This window comes from Ochotona curzoniae, unplaced genomic scaffold (assembly GCF_017591425.1).
Source record: "Ochotona curzoniae isolate NIBS_2020 unplaced genomic scaffold, NIBS_Ocur_1.0 contig_3348, whole genome shotgun sequence".
Classification (NCBI taxonomy): domain Eukaryota; kingdom Metazoa; phylum Chordata; class Mammalia; order Lagomorpha; family Ochotonidae; genus Ochotona; species Ochotona curzoniae.
This window is the reverse complement of record NW_024465825.1, coordinates 28261-44198: the sequence shown is the minus strand read 5'-3', so window position 1 is coordinate 44198 and position 15938 is coordinate 28261. Positions and strand designations below refer to the sequence as shown.

The 15938-nt window shown below is 45.2% G+C and overlaps 1 protein-coding gene across 1 annotated transcript; it reads right to left on the bottom strand.

The window, feature by feature from the left end:
• Positions 1-755: 755 nt before the first annotated feature.
• On the bottom strand, positions 756-6121 carry LOC121156300 (HLA class I histocompatibility antigen, alpha chain G-like). The gene is made up of 6 exons (XM_040979916.1): positions 6049-6121; positions 5507-5776; positions 4998-5273; positions 4156-4431; positions 3949-4069; positions 756-831 (listed from the first exon to the last, which is right to left on the bottom strand). The coding sequence occupies exons 1-6, from the start codon at positions 6119-6121 to the stop codon at positions 756-758; spliced, it is 1092 nt and encodes a 363-aa protein (XP_040835850.1).
• Between the last annotated feature and the right edge of the window lie 9817 nt (positions 6122-15938).

Here is a 15938-nt window from a genome sequence, read left to right as displayed (position 1 = left end):
CTGGAAGAGGCTCCTGGCTCCTGACTTCAGATCATCTCAGCTCCAGCTGATGATTCACTTAGGGAGTGAGTCATCAGATGGAAGATCTTCCTCTCTGTCTCTCCTCCTCTCTATATATCTGACTTTGCAATAACAAAAAATAAATCTTTTAAAAAATAAAATAAAATGCATACTGAAATGAAAGAGTAGTGTCAAACCTGGTGCTGTAGCCTTGGCCAATATTAAATGAGCTCCCATCATCATAAACACCACAGTGCATATAAATTAGAAGCATTTTGACTCAATTGTTGGCTTCAAGAAGTGAGAAAACCATTTGGGGGAACACATTAAGGAACAGCATTTAGAGCTGTTCTTGTTCTTTACACTCAGCCATGAACCTCTCCATGAATGTTCCATCTGTGCTCTATGCCACAGGAGAGAGAATATGTGTTTCTAAACACTGTATCTCATAATTATCCTATTTTTCTTGTCAAAGGGAAAAAAACAAAACACTTTAAATATGGTTTCATGGGTGGGCCTTGATGCAGTGGTTAAGATGCAGTTTAAGATGCCTGAATCACACATTGCAATGCTAGGTTCAAGTCTTAGTTTCAGTTCCAATCCAGCTTCCTTCTAACACACATCCTGGGAAGGAAGCAAATGCTGACTCAAGGAGTTAGATCTCCGATACCTATATGGAGTCCTGATTTCACTTTAGGCTCTGGACTTCAGACTGCCCCATACCCAACAGTTTCTGTCCTTTAGAGAGTAAACCATCAGATGAGAGTCATATAGTCAGATGAAAACATGACAAAGTCCCTGTGATCACATGTCATGATCACTTCACATGTTCTATTGGGGAGACAAAGACAAAGGAGAAGAAAACCTAGATAAAGAGTAATGGCAACCATGTCTACAATGAGCTACAAAACCAACAGGAAGCATCCTGCACATCTGCTAGTCACTTAATAAGTATTCTGATTGGGCCAGGCACAATAGCGTAGTGATTAAAGTCCTCACCTTGCACGCACCAGGATCCCATATAAGTGCTGGTTCTAATGTCGGTGGCCCTGCTCCCCATCCAGCTCCCTGCTTGTGGCCTGGGAAAGCAGTCAAGGATGGCCCAAAACCTTGGGACCTTGCATCTGCTTTGGAGACCTAGAAGATGCTCCTGGCTCCTGGGTGCGGATTGGCGAGTACCGGCTGTCGCGGTCACTTGGGGAGTGAACCATTGGACGAAAAATCTTCCTCTCTGTATATCCACCTTTCCAATAAAAATAAATACATCTTTAAAAAAAAATAAGCATACTGGTTGTCAGATCAACTCTGATAACTCAACACAACACAACACAACCCACAGAGGAACTGTTGTGTTTAGTCCCTTAATCTGATATCACTGAATCATAGGACTTCCCTCCGACCATCCCACAACCTTTTCACCTTTCTTATCACCCAAGGCACAGCATCACTTCACTTTGTCATGAGATGTGAGAAATGAGCACCGTGACAAAGTCACAGGATTCATAGAGTCACAGACTGTGGACATGGAGGAACAAGTTCTGGGCTGCTGTCATGACAAACACACACAAGCTCAGGACTGGGAGTGAAGGTGAGTGTACCTAGGTTATAGGTGTACCTTCTGAAAGAAAAAGTACACCTTAGAGCAGTGGGCATGTCACTGGGAAGCCGTTCAGACATTCTAAGATGTGGAGTGGCCACACTTTTATCACAGACAGGGCTGTGATCTCTCAGGGGACCAAATCTGTGCTGCACATGGGGCTGAGAAAAGGCAAGTGTTCTTTTCAGAGAACACTTTGAGTGTTCCCTTCTCAGAGAAGGAAACAAAAAAGGCTTTCAGAGAAGGCTTCCCATGATCAGCTGCCTATGGGGTCAGTTGGGCTAGGAATCCCTGTTGGGATCAGTATATGTGCCTACTAAAACCCATAAGAAAACACACTGAAACCTAAGTACCTCAGTGCTCTAGAATCTTCACTTCTGCATTTTTTTCCCTACCTCCTCCTTCTCAACCCATCGCCCTCTCACTCCCTCCTCTCAATAGTCCTGACTACTCTGTCACTTCTAAACTGGGACACTTGCACTGTCCTCCCATGTTTCTCCCAGGGCCTAGTTTCCCCTGTGATCAGCTATCCTGCTGCTGTGAGTCAGACTGCATCAATTTCTCATACAAAACACTCCAATGGGAGCTGTTGCTATGGTGCAGTTGGTTAACCCCCAAAGCGTGATGCCAGAATCCCATTTCTAAGTATTGATTTGAGTCCAATTCTTGGGAAACATTAGATTGCAAGTTCCTGAAGGATGGGCCTTAAGACTGTATTAAGCAAGTAACAGTAGTAGCATATAGGGCCATACCTGCTAAATGTTGGGTACTAAATTCATGGGTTTTTTTTTTTAAGATTTTTTTAATTTGCATTAGAAAGTTAAATATACAGGGAGGAAGATCATCCATCTAATGATTCACTCCCCAAGTCACTGCAATGGCCGGAGCAGAGCCAATTCATAGCCAGGAGCCTCTTCTGGGTCTCCCACGTGGTTACAGACCCCTAGATCTTGGACTGTCCCTTATTGCTTCCTCAGACGATAAGCAAGGAGCTGGATGGGAAGTGGGGCCGCTAGGATTAGAAACAGCACCCATATGGAATTCCGGCACATGTAAGGCGAGGACTCCAGCCACTAGGCCTTTATGCCGGGCCCTAAATTTCTTTTTTAATACAGTATAATTGTATTATAACTTACTGGAAAGACATTACATCATAAAAAGGACCATTTAAAAATTGTACTGTTGCTCACAGCAGTTCATCAGTTCATTCCAGTGGAGATAATGCTAACCTGGGATGTCAGGCACATACTAGAACCCTGGTACTGATAGCTTTCCTTTACTGCACCACAAAGAACCTGGGTACCACATTTTCCATTTGTTGCCAGTTCTGAAGTCACATTCTGGGCCTGCTGTGGACGTGTTCTCTGTGCACTGTCTCACAGAGTTGTGCTGCCTTCTTGTGTCAGAGTCCTCCTGCAGACCTCCACAGCTTATAGGCAGTGTTCAGTTCTTCATAACTGGAAGATGGAGTCTTTTTTCATTCACATGTGTCAAGGTACACAGAGGAAGGCTGCTCCTAACTTGCTGTGGCCACAAAACTTCTTTGACCTATGATAATACAGACACATTCAGGTTCATTTTTAGGAAAAGAAATCAGGGTTTCTTGAAAGACACAACATGGGAACTTGAGCAAGTCCTGTATCGCTCAGTCTCACAAGGCACTTGTCTCATACTATAGAAGACAAGGGTTAACAACTTTAGTTACTGTGCACATCCATGCAATGAACAGCCTAGTATATATTCAAAGTGTCTAAATTCAAAGGATCCCCAGAGCCCAGTAGTGTCCCCTCTCCCAATTCAGGCTCTCCATCTGTCACCTTTCAAAGCTATGAGACATACTTCAGAACTCTGGGCCTTGTCCCCACCTGGGTAAATCAAATAGACCACAGGAGATGCACCTAATGGAAAAATTATATGATGGATGGACTCCTGTTTGCACTGTCCCTTCATTCTTAAATATTGCTCCTGCCCCTCTCCAATACTTACTAGAGACAACTTCAGAATATCTCCTTTCTTTTCCATTTGTGAGACACCTGGTTAGAAGTAAGGCCCTGAGAACCTCAAGGTCCACCCTAGACCTAGATATACCAGGGAAGTTTCCAGAACTGCAACTAAGGTCCCCAGAAACAGTCATTGACCTGCAGCTGCTGAAACTCAGGTGCCCATTAGCAGGGTCATCCCTGTGGAGTGTTCACCCTCCACCTTCACTTGGGCTTCACACCAGAGCCAGTGTGAGCATCGGGGCCCAGCTGCGGTTCCAAGTGTCTGTGTACGATGCTTCCCAGGAACGGGACAGGGGGACTTTCTCCAAGGGGTCAGGACACTCAGGCCCCCTCCTCATCCTGTCCTACCTGAGCTCATGCCTCTTCTTTCTCCACATCACAGCAGTGACCACAGCTCCAATGAGCACAGCTGCCAGGAGGACCATTCCAGCGATGACTCCCCACATGGGCACAGTGGGCTGAGGAGGCTCTGAGAGGGGAAGCAAGGGTGAGGGGCTCTGACCCCAGGTCTCAGTCCTGCCCCTGCTGAAGGCTCTGCCCTCCTACCCGTCTTACCCCATCTCAGGGTGAGGGGCTCAGGCAGCCCCTCATGGTACACCTGGCATGTGTATCTCTGCTCCTCTCCAGAAGGCACCAGCACAGCTGCCCACTTCTGGAAGGTTCCATCCCCTGCAGGTCTGGTCTCCACCAGCTCCATGTCCTGGGTCAGGTCCTCCCCATCGTGCTGCCAGATCAGTGTGATCTCTTTTGGGTAGAAGCCCAGGGCCCAGCACCTCAGGGTGGCATTCTTGTCAGAGATGGGATGGTGGGTCACATGTGCTGTGGGTGGGTCTGAGGGAAAATTTGGGAAATTCAGGCCCTTCGTGTTCTTCAAAAGACACTAAATCTATCCTCAGTGACCACCCTGAGAGTGGACAGGAGGACTGCGGTGGGGAAAAGGTGCAAAATCCAGATTCAACGTGGGGAGAATTAGGTAGCTGGCTTAGAGTTAGGCAGCTCCAGGTCTCAGAGGAGCAACAGGATTTGGGTTTGACTTGTATGGGTGCCGAGAGATTTAGGGACCCTGGAGTGAAACCTCCCAGCACAATGAACTGAGGCCTGGAACCAGGCATAGTTCAAATAGCATCCCTGAGGATTCTTTCTGGAATATTCTGTCCCTACCTTCCCCACCCCTAACCCTGATACAGTCCAGGCTTCCACTGTTATGAGGGAAAGGCAAACCCTTGTGGGGGTCCCTGGTGCTAGATCCAGAGCTTAAGAGGATGTCCTAGCTCTGGCCATCAGGAGAGGTGAATGCTGGCCTGGGTTCCACTTCCTCCCCTCTTCCACAGTCCCAGCCCTAAAGGAGATGAGCGAAGGCGGCCACCCCCAGCCCCTCTCCTAGTCTCCCTTCGCACCTGCATGCAACAGCGTCTCCTGTGCCATCTCCAGATATCTGTGCAGCCACTCCACGCACTCCTTTTCCAGGTAGGCTCTTTGGCGCTCAGCTTCACCTGCTGCCTCCTTTTTCTGCTTGCTGATCTGAGCTACAGTGTCAGCCGCAGTCCAGGAGTGCAGGTCCTCATTCAAGGAGATGTAGTCCGCTCCATCATAGGCATGCTGGTGGTACCCCAGGAGAAGTCGCCCATCTGGCCCGACCTCGCAGCCGTACATGGTTTGGAGCATGTGAGACCCTGGCCCAGGCCCACAGAGGTCAGCCCCAGCCACGCAGCTCCGCCCCCGCCCTGACCAACCTACAGGGACTTCAGCAGAAACCAAAAAGAAAACCTAGGCATGTCCCACTGGTTCCTCCTGGCTAAGGGTCTCCGCAGGGCGCATAATCTCAGAATGAGGGGAGCCCCGGGACCCAGAGCAAGCTGGGAGCACATGGGTAGAGGCCGTGCCCTAGCTGGGCCATGTCACTCACCTGCCTCACTCTGGTTGTAGTAGCCGCGCAGGTTTTTCAAGCTCTGGCTGTAAATCTTTGCGCGGTGTCTGGCGGTCTGCGTCTCCTCGACCCAATACTCCAGTGTCATCTGCTGCATCCAGGGCACCTGAGACTCCACCTTTGGGTTCTCAGCGTCGCTGTCAAAGCGCACGAACTGCGTGTTGTCCACGTAACCCACAGAGATGAAGCGGGGCTCCCTGAGGCCCGGCCCAGACATGATGGCTTCGAAGTAACTCAGGGAGTGAGAGCCTAGGGGAGAGAGCAGATGCAAGAAGGCTTGATCTTAGCCATGCCCGGTGCGCAGGATCTCTAAGTTGGGTGGGATAGGTAGAGAGAGGAGGTGTAGAGGGAGTGTTGGACAGAAAGAGAGCTGATGGGGGTGGGGGGGAAGGGCAGTGGAAAGACCTAAGAATTTGAAGTCAGAATGTCTAGGTTGGGGGTGGTGGAGACAAACGACTCAGCCCCCTCCCTGCATGAGCTCCTTTCTCATGAAGGACTTCTCTATCCCACCACACACTCACCTACCCTTGCCTCTCTCAGAGGTAGGATTCCTGCCAGCAAGAGGAGGAGGTTCTGAGACACCCAGGCTCCCATGGATACAGGGTCACTGAATCACAGCTGCTCCAGACGCTCAATGGAAGTAGAGGTAGAAAGACCTGCGCCAAGACTCCACTTCCCAGTCAATGAATGCTTTATTATATCTGTTTCTGAGACTTTGCTCTTAATCCTCCTTTCCTGGAATCCAGTATCCTGTGTGATCTCTTCCTTCCCCGAGGCTGGACTCAGGGCTAAAAGTGAAAGAACTTTGAAAGTCCAAATGAAACACCACACCACCGCTCTTCTGTTTCCTAATTCCTCTCCCTGGGCTGAACTATTACTCCTCCCTTGCCTTCCACTGTTCTAGAAGTAAATTCATCTCTAGACTCTGTTGACAGAGCATAGCCCACCAGGAGAAGACAGGAGACACTGAGGTTCCACTTCTCCTGGGAAAACTTTGTTTGAAAGCCCCTGAATCTGGGGCCCTGTGGTTTCTCAGCCCGATTTACAGCACAAACTTGATCCCTTGGGTGATCAGAAACTTGTCTGTGACAGAGGTGAGTGTGGCTCCTCCACACCTCAGAGCATCTGAGCAGCATCAAAGAACCATGCACACTGCTCCCAGGTGTGCTTCTCCACAAGGTGCATCTGAGACATGTGGTGCTTTCACCCTCACTCCCAGCCCTGAGCTTGTGTGTGTGTCGGGACACCAGCCCAGAAAGGGGTCCTTTCGTGACTACCGGGAATGCAGCCCAGGAATGTGGCTGCCTGGGTTACACACATCCCTGTGATAAAGTTTAACACATACATTAGAACAGTACAAGGTAAGAAGCTTTAATTAAAGCCAGACTAGTTTTAACAGTACACTCTACAAACTCTGTGATTGTGACTCTTAGAGTAATATGGTGCTCTATTCCCACTTCTCATGAAAGCATGATGTGGGTGAGATGGGTGACTATAGTGCTATGATGATGCAACACTATCTATCTATCATATAAAGGGACAGATATGGGAACACAACACAACCACAGTCCATCTGAAAACCAGAGTAGCTACTAAGTGATTAGCAGATGTATAGTGAGTCTACATGTATACATGAGACATCAAAATATTTCATACCCAGAAGGGGATAAGTTAGGAGAGATTTAAGTGTCTGTTTAGGATGCCCCATTCCATGATGGGGTGTTAGGTTTGAGTCCAGCTGCTCTGATTCTAATTTAACATTTCTGTTAATGTAACCAGGGAAGCAATCGGTGATGGCTGAAATACTTGGTTCCCTGGCACCCACATGGGAGACCAAGAGGGAGTTCCATGCTCCTGCCACAGCCTGACCCAACATTGTAGGAATTACAAGATTTAATAGGAAGAAAGTAAACCTCTATCTCTCTATCCCTTTGCCTTTCAAATAATAAGTAAATAAATAAAGAAACAAGCAACTTAATATTTTATGAGTGATTATTTGTGGAGTTTTTCATTTAATATTTGCAGACATGATAAGGTGAATCTGACGTAAGAGGAAGCTCAGTGGAAGGGCTGAGAAAGAGCATATTCTGCACAGGGAAGCGTTTGAGGCGTAACTAGTTCCTTTCTTTTAGCCAGAGGCATCTATAAGTTTTGGTCAGCTCAAGATTGTCATTGTTCAATGCAGACAGAAAGACCTTCACCAGTGCTTACACATTATATTATTTCTTTTATCTAAGCCAGGAGCCTAGATATAAATCCACGTCACCAATGTGACTGTCAGGGAACCAAGCACTGAGCAACTTCTCTCTCTTTCTTGCTCTTTCACTTCCAGGAAGCCATGCAGTTGAGACAGACTGCATGGGTGAGTGAAGAGTCAGCAAAGCTATAAGGAGTTACATCAAGGTCTGGCAAAATGCCTCTCTAATCACTTCATTGCTGCCTCACCCTGTTGATTGCACACTAGGTTGCCTCCAATACTTCATGGAATTTTCTTGAGGGTGTTGTTGGTTTTCTGCAGATGTAAAATGATTCCTGTAACTGGTATAACACCTGAAACTGATCAGTCATGTTATTGTAAAAGGTTCTTTAGCAACTTAAGGCAATAACACACAGCTAAAAACATACATTAGTACAATTGAACCCACATTGTTCCCAAGCATCTTATTATGTGCCCACCTTTGTCCTGGAACTTGAACTAAAATACATAATGCTTCCTTTTTTTTTTTTTGGGGGGGGGGATTAATATTGATTTTATTTTTTTTTTATTGTTGCTTACATTATATTATGTAGTACAGTTTTATAGGCGCTGGGGATCCCCCCCACCCCTCCCATACCCCTCCCCCCATGGTGGATTCCTCCACCTTGTTGCATAACCATAGTTCAAGTTCAGTTGAGATTCATTGCTTGCAAACACATGCCTAGCATAAAGTTCAGCGTCTTATTGTCCAGATAAGTTCAGTGGCCTCTTGGGGAGACCTTCTCTGGTCTGAAGATAGGTCTAACAGAGTAAAGATCCAGTCAGTTAAAAGCCCCAACAAGGCCTCAGTATCATTATACAACATTATGGAATTAATTGACATAGTATTGGGTAAACTATATGTTAAAAATAATGCAAGTTCCATTCTTCGAAACATCTGGGTTGAGACAGTATCAATGACAAGTTCGGAAAATAACAAACAACCAAACAAAAAATTACAGGTTAAATCAAGGCAAACATGTGGTATCTAATCTTTTGGGATTCGCTCATTTCCCTTAGCATTATAGTTTCCAGTTGTGCCCATTTAGCCACAAAGAACTGCATTTTGTTTTTTTTAATAGCTGAGTAGTATTCCATGGAGTAGATGAACCAAAGCTTTCTTATCCAATCTTCTGCTGATGGGCATTTCGGTTGCTTCCATGTTTTCGCAATTACTGATTGTGCTGCAATGAACATGGGGATGCATGTTGGTTTGTCGTAAAACAGGTGTTTTGGATATATTCCTAGGAGTGCTATTGCTGGGTCATATGGTATGCAGATTTTGAGTTGTTTGAGTGTTCTCCAGACTGATTTCCATAAAGGCTGTACCAATTTGCAGCTCCACCAGCAGTGGAGTAGGGTTCCTTTTTCCCCGCATCCTCGCCAGCAAGCGTCGTTGGTGTTCTTGTTTATGTGGGCCAATCTTACTGGTGTTAGGTGGTACCTCATCGATGTTTTAATTTGGATTTCCCTTATTGCTAGGGAGCTGGAACATTTTTTCATATGTTTGTTTGCCATTTGGACTTGTTCCTTTGTGAAATGTTTGCCCATTTCCCGTGCCCATTTCTTGAGTGGCTTGTTTGTTTTGGTTTTTTGGTTGTTTTGAAGTTCTTTGTATATCCTGGAAATTAGCCCCCTATCGCCTATATCGTGTGCAAAGATCTTCTCCCACTCTGTGGGTTGCTTTTTTACTTTGCGGATTGTTTCCCTTGCTGTGCAGAAGCTTCTTAGTTTGATGAGGTCCCATTTGTTTATTCTGTTCTCAACTGCTATTGCTTTTGGTGTCCTTCTTAGAAAGTTGGTACCTACTCCTAGGTCTTGCAGGGTATTTCCTACATTTTCTTGCAAGAGTTTGAAGGTTTCTGGATGTAGGTTTAGGTCTTTTATCCATGTAGATTGGATCTTAGTGTATGGTGATAGATGTGGGTCTATCTTTTTGTTTCTACAGGCTATCAGCCAGTTGTCCCAACAACATTTACTAAAGAGTCCTTCCCACTTGCTTAAGCTGTCATTGGTCTTTTTGTCAAAGATTAATTGGCTGTATCTGTATGGATTCCCTTTTGGTGCTTCTATTCTATTCCATTGATCTTCCTTTCTGTCTTTGTGCCAGTACCAGGCTGTTTTGATAACCACTCCTCTATAGTATGTCCAGAGGTCCGGGATTGTGATTCCCCCTGCTAATTTCTTATTTTTCAGGATGGTTCTAGCTATTCGTGGTTTTTTGTGTTTCCAGATGAACTTTTGAATCATTGTATCCAGTTCCGTGAAGAATGTTTTGGGCAATTTGATTGGAATTGCGTTGAAAATGTATATTGCTTGTGGTAGTATAGACATTTTAATGATATTGATTTTGCCTATCCAGGAGCACGGGATGTTATTCCATCTTTTGAGGTTTTGTTCAATTTCCTTTTTAAATAGTTTGTAGTTTTCTTCGAATAGGTCTCCTACACTTTTGGTTAGATTTATTCCCAAATACTTCATACTTCTCTCTGCTATTTTGAATGGTATCCTGTTGGTTAGATCTTCTTCCATCTTGGTGTTATTTGCGTACACTATGGCTGTTGATTTTCGTTCGTTAATTTTGTACCCCGCCACTCTGCCAAACTCTCGTATAAGTTCTAGCAGTTTCTGTATTGAGTCTCCTGGTTTTTCTATGTATAGGATTATGTCATCTGCATATAGTGAAAGCTTGACTTCTTCGTTTCCTATACGTATGCCTTTGATTTCTTTTTCTTGTCTTATGGCCTCTGCAAGTACCTCTAGGACTATGTTGAATAGCAGTGGTGATAGTGGGCACCCTTGTCTTGTTCCAGATCTCAGTGGGAAGGGTTCTAGCTTTTCTCCATTCAGTATGATACTGGCGTTGGGTTTTTCATAAATTGCTTTAATTATGTTGTGGATTTTCCCATCTATGCCTACTTTGGCTAGAGTTTTTAGCATGAAGAGGTGTTGGATTTTGTCAAAAGCTTTTTCTGCATCTATTGAAACTATTATGTGGTTCTTGTTTTGCAGTTTTTGGATATGGTTTATAACATTTATGGATTTCCGAATGTTGAACCATCCCTGCATTCCAGGGATGAATCCTACTTGATCCGGATGAATGATCTGTCTGATGATTTTTTGAATTCTATTGGCTAGGATTTTGTTGAGAATTTTAGCATCAATGTTCATCAGAGAAATAGGCCTGTAGTTTTCCTTCTCTGATGGTTCTCTATCCGGTTTTGGGATTAAGGTGATGTTGGCTTCATAGAATGAGTTTGGGAGGGTTGCTTCCTCCTCTATTGTTTTGAAGAGCTTGTAGAGGATTGGGGTTAGTTCTGTTCGGAATGTTTTGTAGAATTCTGTAGTGAAGCCGTCTGGGCCTGGGCTTTTTTTCGTTGGGAGATCCTTGATGACTGTTTCAATCTCTACCTCAGTTATGGGTTTATTTAATTCTGCAGTTGCCTCCGGACTGAGTTTTGGTAAGTGGTGGGAGTCCAAGAACTTTTCTATTTCTTGGTGGTCCTCAAATTTGTGGGAGTACAGTTCTTTGTAGTAATTTCTAATTATTTTCTTAATGATTGCAGTGTCTGTTGTTATGTTGCCTTTTTCATCTTTAATGCTGTTGATTCTCACTTTCTCTTGTTTTTTTTTTGGTCAATCGGGCCAGTGGAGTGTCTATTTTGTTTATTTTCTCAAAAAACCAACTTTTTGATTTGTTGATTTTATGTATAGTTTTTTTGATTTCTATTTGGTTTATCTCCTCCCTTGTTTTGATGATTTCTTGTTTCCTATTGTGCGTGGGACTCTTCTGCTGCTGTTTTTCCAGATCCTGGAGGTGTGTGGTTAGTTCCTGTATTTGGCGTCTTTCTTGGGCCTTGACATGCGCTCCGATTGCGATGAATCTACCTCGTAGCACTGCTTTGGCGGTGTCCCACAAGTTTTGGAATGTAGTATCAGAGTTTTCATTGGTTTCCATGAATTTTTTGATCTCATCTTTAATTTCTTCTCTGACCCATTGTTCGTTTAATAGCATATTGTTCAATTTCCAAGAGTGCCTATACTTCCTGGGGAGTTTTGAGTTGTTGATTTCCAGTTTCATCCCATGGTGGTCTGAGAGGGTACATGGTATGATACTAATGTTTTGGAAGTTGTTTAGGTTCGCTTTATGTCCTATCATGTGGTCGATTCTGGAGAAGGTGCCATGCACCGCTGAGAAGAAGGTATAGTCTGTGGCCTTAGGATAAAAAGTTCTATATATGTCTACTAAGTCCAGTTGTTCTATTGTTTGTGTGAGCTCTGTTGTTTCTTTGTTGAGTTTTTGTTTCGTAGACCGGTCCATTGTTGTTAGAGGTGTGTTGAGATCGCCTACAAGAATTGTGCGGGTGTCTATGTCTTCCCTTAAGTCTGTAAGTAATTGCTTTACGTAACTAGGTGCATTAAGATTCGGTGCATAAACATTAATGATGGTGATTGCTTCTTGATGGATCATTCCTTTCACCAGTATAAAATGGCCTTCCCTGTCTCTTTTGATGTTAGTTAGAATGAAATCTATTTCGTCTGAAATTAGGATAGCTACCCCAGCTTTTTTTTCTCGTCTATTGGCGTGAAATATCTTTTTCCATCGCTTCACTTTCAGTTTCTTTGCATCCTTTCTGGTTAGATGCGTTTCTTGTAGGCAACAGATGGTTGGGTCTTGTTTGATGATCCATTCTATTAATCTCTGTCTTTTGATTGGTGAATTTAGGCCATTTGTGTTGAGAGTTAAAATTGAGAGGTTGCAATTTTTCCCTGCCATGTGATTGTGTTGTGTGTGTGTTGTTGCCTATGTAATTGTCTTGTTTGTGTGGCCTTTAGTTTGGAGACCTTCTTATTTGCCAACTTTGTTTGTGATTTGCCTCCTTTTTGTCCGGGACTAGCGCATTTCTAAGGAGACTTTGCAGAGCTGGTTTTGTGTAGACATATTCTTCTAGTTTTTCTTTGCTATTGAAGTATCTGATTTCGTTCTCATATACAAATGAGATCTTTGCTGGGTAGATTATTTTTGGTTGACAGTTGTTTTGTTTCAGGACTTGGAAGATCTTTGTCCATTCTCTCCTTGCTTGTAGGGTCTCTTCGGAGAAGTCAGCAGTGATTCTGATGGGTTTTCCCCTGTATGTGATCTTTTCTCTACTTCGTACTTGTCTCAGGATTCCTTCTTTGTCTTCATTGGAGTAGAACTTGAGCACCGTGTGTCTGGGTGAAGATCTCTTTGGATCATGTCTGTTGGGAGTTCTCTGTCCGTCCTGTATGCGGGGTGGATTTGTGTTCCAAGTGTTTTGGAAGTTTTCCTGTATAATTTCATCAAGCACTGCTTGCATCCCAGATTCTCTTTCTACTCCCTCGGGGAGGCTGATGATCCGAATATTCAGTTTTCTAAGGTAATCTTTCATCTCTTGCATCATTTTATTAGTTTTGCTGAGGTTTGTCTCCAGCTGTTTAATTCGCTGGACACCTTCATTTTGTGTGTCTTCTGTTTCAGAGATCCTTTCCTCTGCCGCATTTATTCTGTTGATGAGGCTTTCAATTTTATTCTCTTGGGCATCCAGTTTGGTTTTGATTTGTTGTATTTCGGTGATTATGCGGTTCTGGAGGTCTTCCAGCTTTGTGTCCACGTCTCTGAGAGATTTTAGCATTATTTTTATCAATTCCTTTGTTGGTAACACTTCCATGTCTTCATCTCGCATCGCCGATATTGATAATGGCTTTTGGCCCTTGTTTGGTGGGGTGCTGGCTCTTTCATCTGGAGCACAACTCTTTCTGGTGGTTTTTCCCATTGCGTTGGTGTATTCTGGTGGGGCAAATGGACCCGTGTGTTGAGGGGCTGTCAGGTGCTTTCCTGTAGAGATTGGAGCCTGCGGGCGTGGTGTTGCCGGGCGTGGTAATTTTCAAGGCACCGTTGGTGCGTTCTCAGGGCCCGGGGCTGTAGAGCACCACCTTGGGGGCCCAGTGGATTCCAGGCACACTCTGGGCACCTCTTCTACAGGTGTGACACCCCAGGGCGTGGAGGGATGGAGGCGCTCTCTGGGTGGGAATTCCCAGGGCTTAGAAGGTTTTATGTGCTTTCTCCCTGCGTTCTCCGTGTCAGGGACTGCAGGGTTTTTCAGGGCCCACCTGTTGCGTCTCCCACACACGGGACTGTGGGTGAGGCACTTTCCAGGCGTGGCTCTTGTGCAGTGAATCCACCACTCGTGGTGTGTGGGTGTTCAGAGCCCCTGCTCCCGTGTGGCTCCCCCACACAGGCCCTTAGCGGAGGAGTGACCCAGGCGCCCTGTTATAATGACTTCACGGCAGGTTCTCACCGTGTCAGTGTGATGCAGGAGTTTTCAGAGCTCTCCTGGTGGGTCGCCCACGCTCAGAACTGCGGGGTGGGAGGCTAGGAGTGAGCAGTTCACCCTATGGGAGTGGTACCTGCGTGCCAGGGACACACAGCGCTACACTTCCCAAAACTGGGAGCTCTCCTGACACCTGACACCTGACACCTGTGCTGCGGAGGCGGCTGCTGCAGGCAGCGATCAGAATCCTCCTGGTGTTCTCACGCATCCACCAGGCAGGATGTGGGGGACTCCAGATCCTCGCCAGCAGCCTCTGCGCACCGAGACGCACTGGCCCCCCTCAGCGCAGGAACATCCGATGCGCCTTCCCTCACCACCAACACCACTGCGCGTAGTTCCCAAGGTACAGACCCAACCGTTTCAGGCTGCCTGCCCCGCCTTCTCAGAGGCTGGAACCTCAGTAGGAGGCGAGGAATGCGGAGGCTGCCACGTCAACCCCCCCCCCCCACCAAACGTCCGGCTGCTGCAGTCTGCCTCCGCCGCTGTCAAAGGCTTCCCGCCGGCGACGATCCACCCGATCTCCCTGCCTCCGAGCTGGCCGCGTCTCCCGTCAAGCCGTTTTCAAAAGTGACTCTGCAGGTCTGGAGTGGGATGTCGGTTTCTCTACCTTTGTCCTGCTCCGTTCTCGTTGTTCTTCCGAGTTGTGTGGATCTTTTTGGCTCCACACTGTCCCAGGGAGCTTCACAGACCTCTCCCTGCGGTTCCCTGCTGTTCCTCTTTGCTGCTTCTGTAGCGTTTTATCCCTATCTCGCTGAACGCTCCCTCACAGCCTTCCTCCTACGTCGGCCATCTTAAAAGGTCCCCATAATGCTTCCTTAAGACATGGCTTGGCAATATCTCTTGGAAACAGATGGCAATTGTGGAGGTAACAGTTTATTTACCATGCAGCCTCGAACTGCTGCAACACATGAAATGATGCATTTTGGCTTCCCACCACATAAAATAGAAAGTAGGTGGGACATCTTCTAAAGAGAGACAAATGCTATGAGTCCCCCAGAGCAAAATGGTTTAAAACTTTTACCTTATATTAGGACTTATATTTAGGAAAAAGATAGTTTGAAAAGATACAAGTTTTTGTAAAGCCTTTCTATTTGTAGAAAGACTCAGTTTCTCTGATCCTTTGAGCTGCCCTTTAACAAAAGAACAAAAACTAATTAAATCAGTACTAGGTGAAGGTGATGGTAATTAGTGTATAATTAATTATACAAATTAATAAAGAATCTATAACATATGCCTTTATATTTTTTCATTTATAATATTTCCTTTTGATTTTGCATTTTTGCCCTTTTAAGTAACATTAATTTAGGCTTAGTGAAAGTTGATTTTGGATATAAGTAACTCACCATCACTATGTAACTACATGTGCTGCCAACCATGCAGTTCCGGGCTTCAGCAGGGTGACTGCAGGTTTGAATGTATAATGGTTTGCTGAAAATGTTTTCTTTGAAGTAAAATAATATTTTTTTTAGAATTGTTTTTGTATCCTCTTAACCATGAAGTAAAAATGAAACAATTCGATGTTGTGCAAAAGCTTGTGGTGATTTCTGTATAAATAAAGAAGGCAGCTTTTTTGAGTTATCCATTATGAGCATCATGCCATAGTGATCCAAGTCTCTTCTTGTCTTCTTTCCCTGCGATTCATGCACTCTTCCCAAGCTCCAAACGGCTGGAGCGGATCTCTGGCAGTCCTTCATTTTTATTTTATTTTATTTTATTTTAATCTTTCTTGAAATACAAAGTGACAGAGGGATATAGGAGGGGAGACACAAAGGCAGACATAGAGAGTGGCTATCTGTTGACTCACGTAAAAAATGCCTGCACT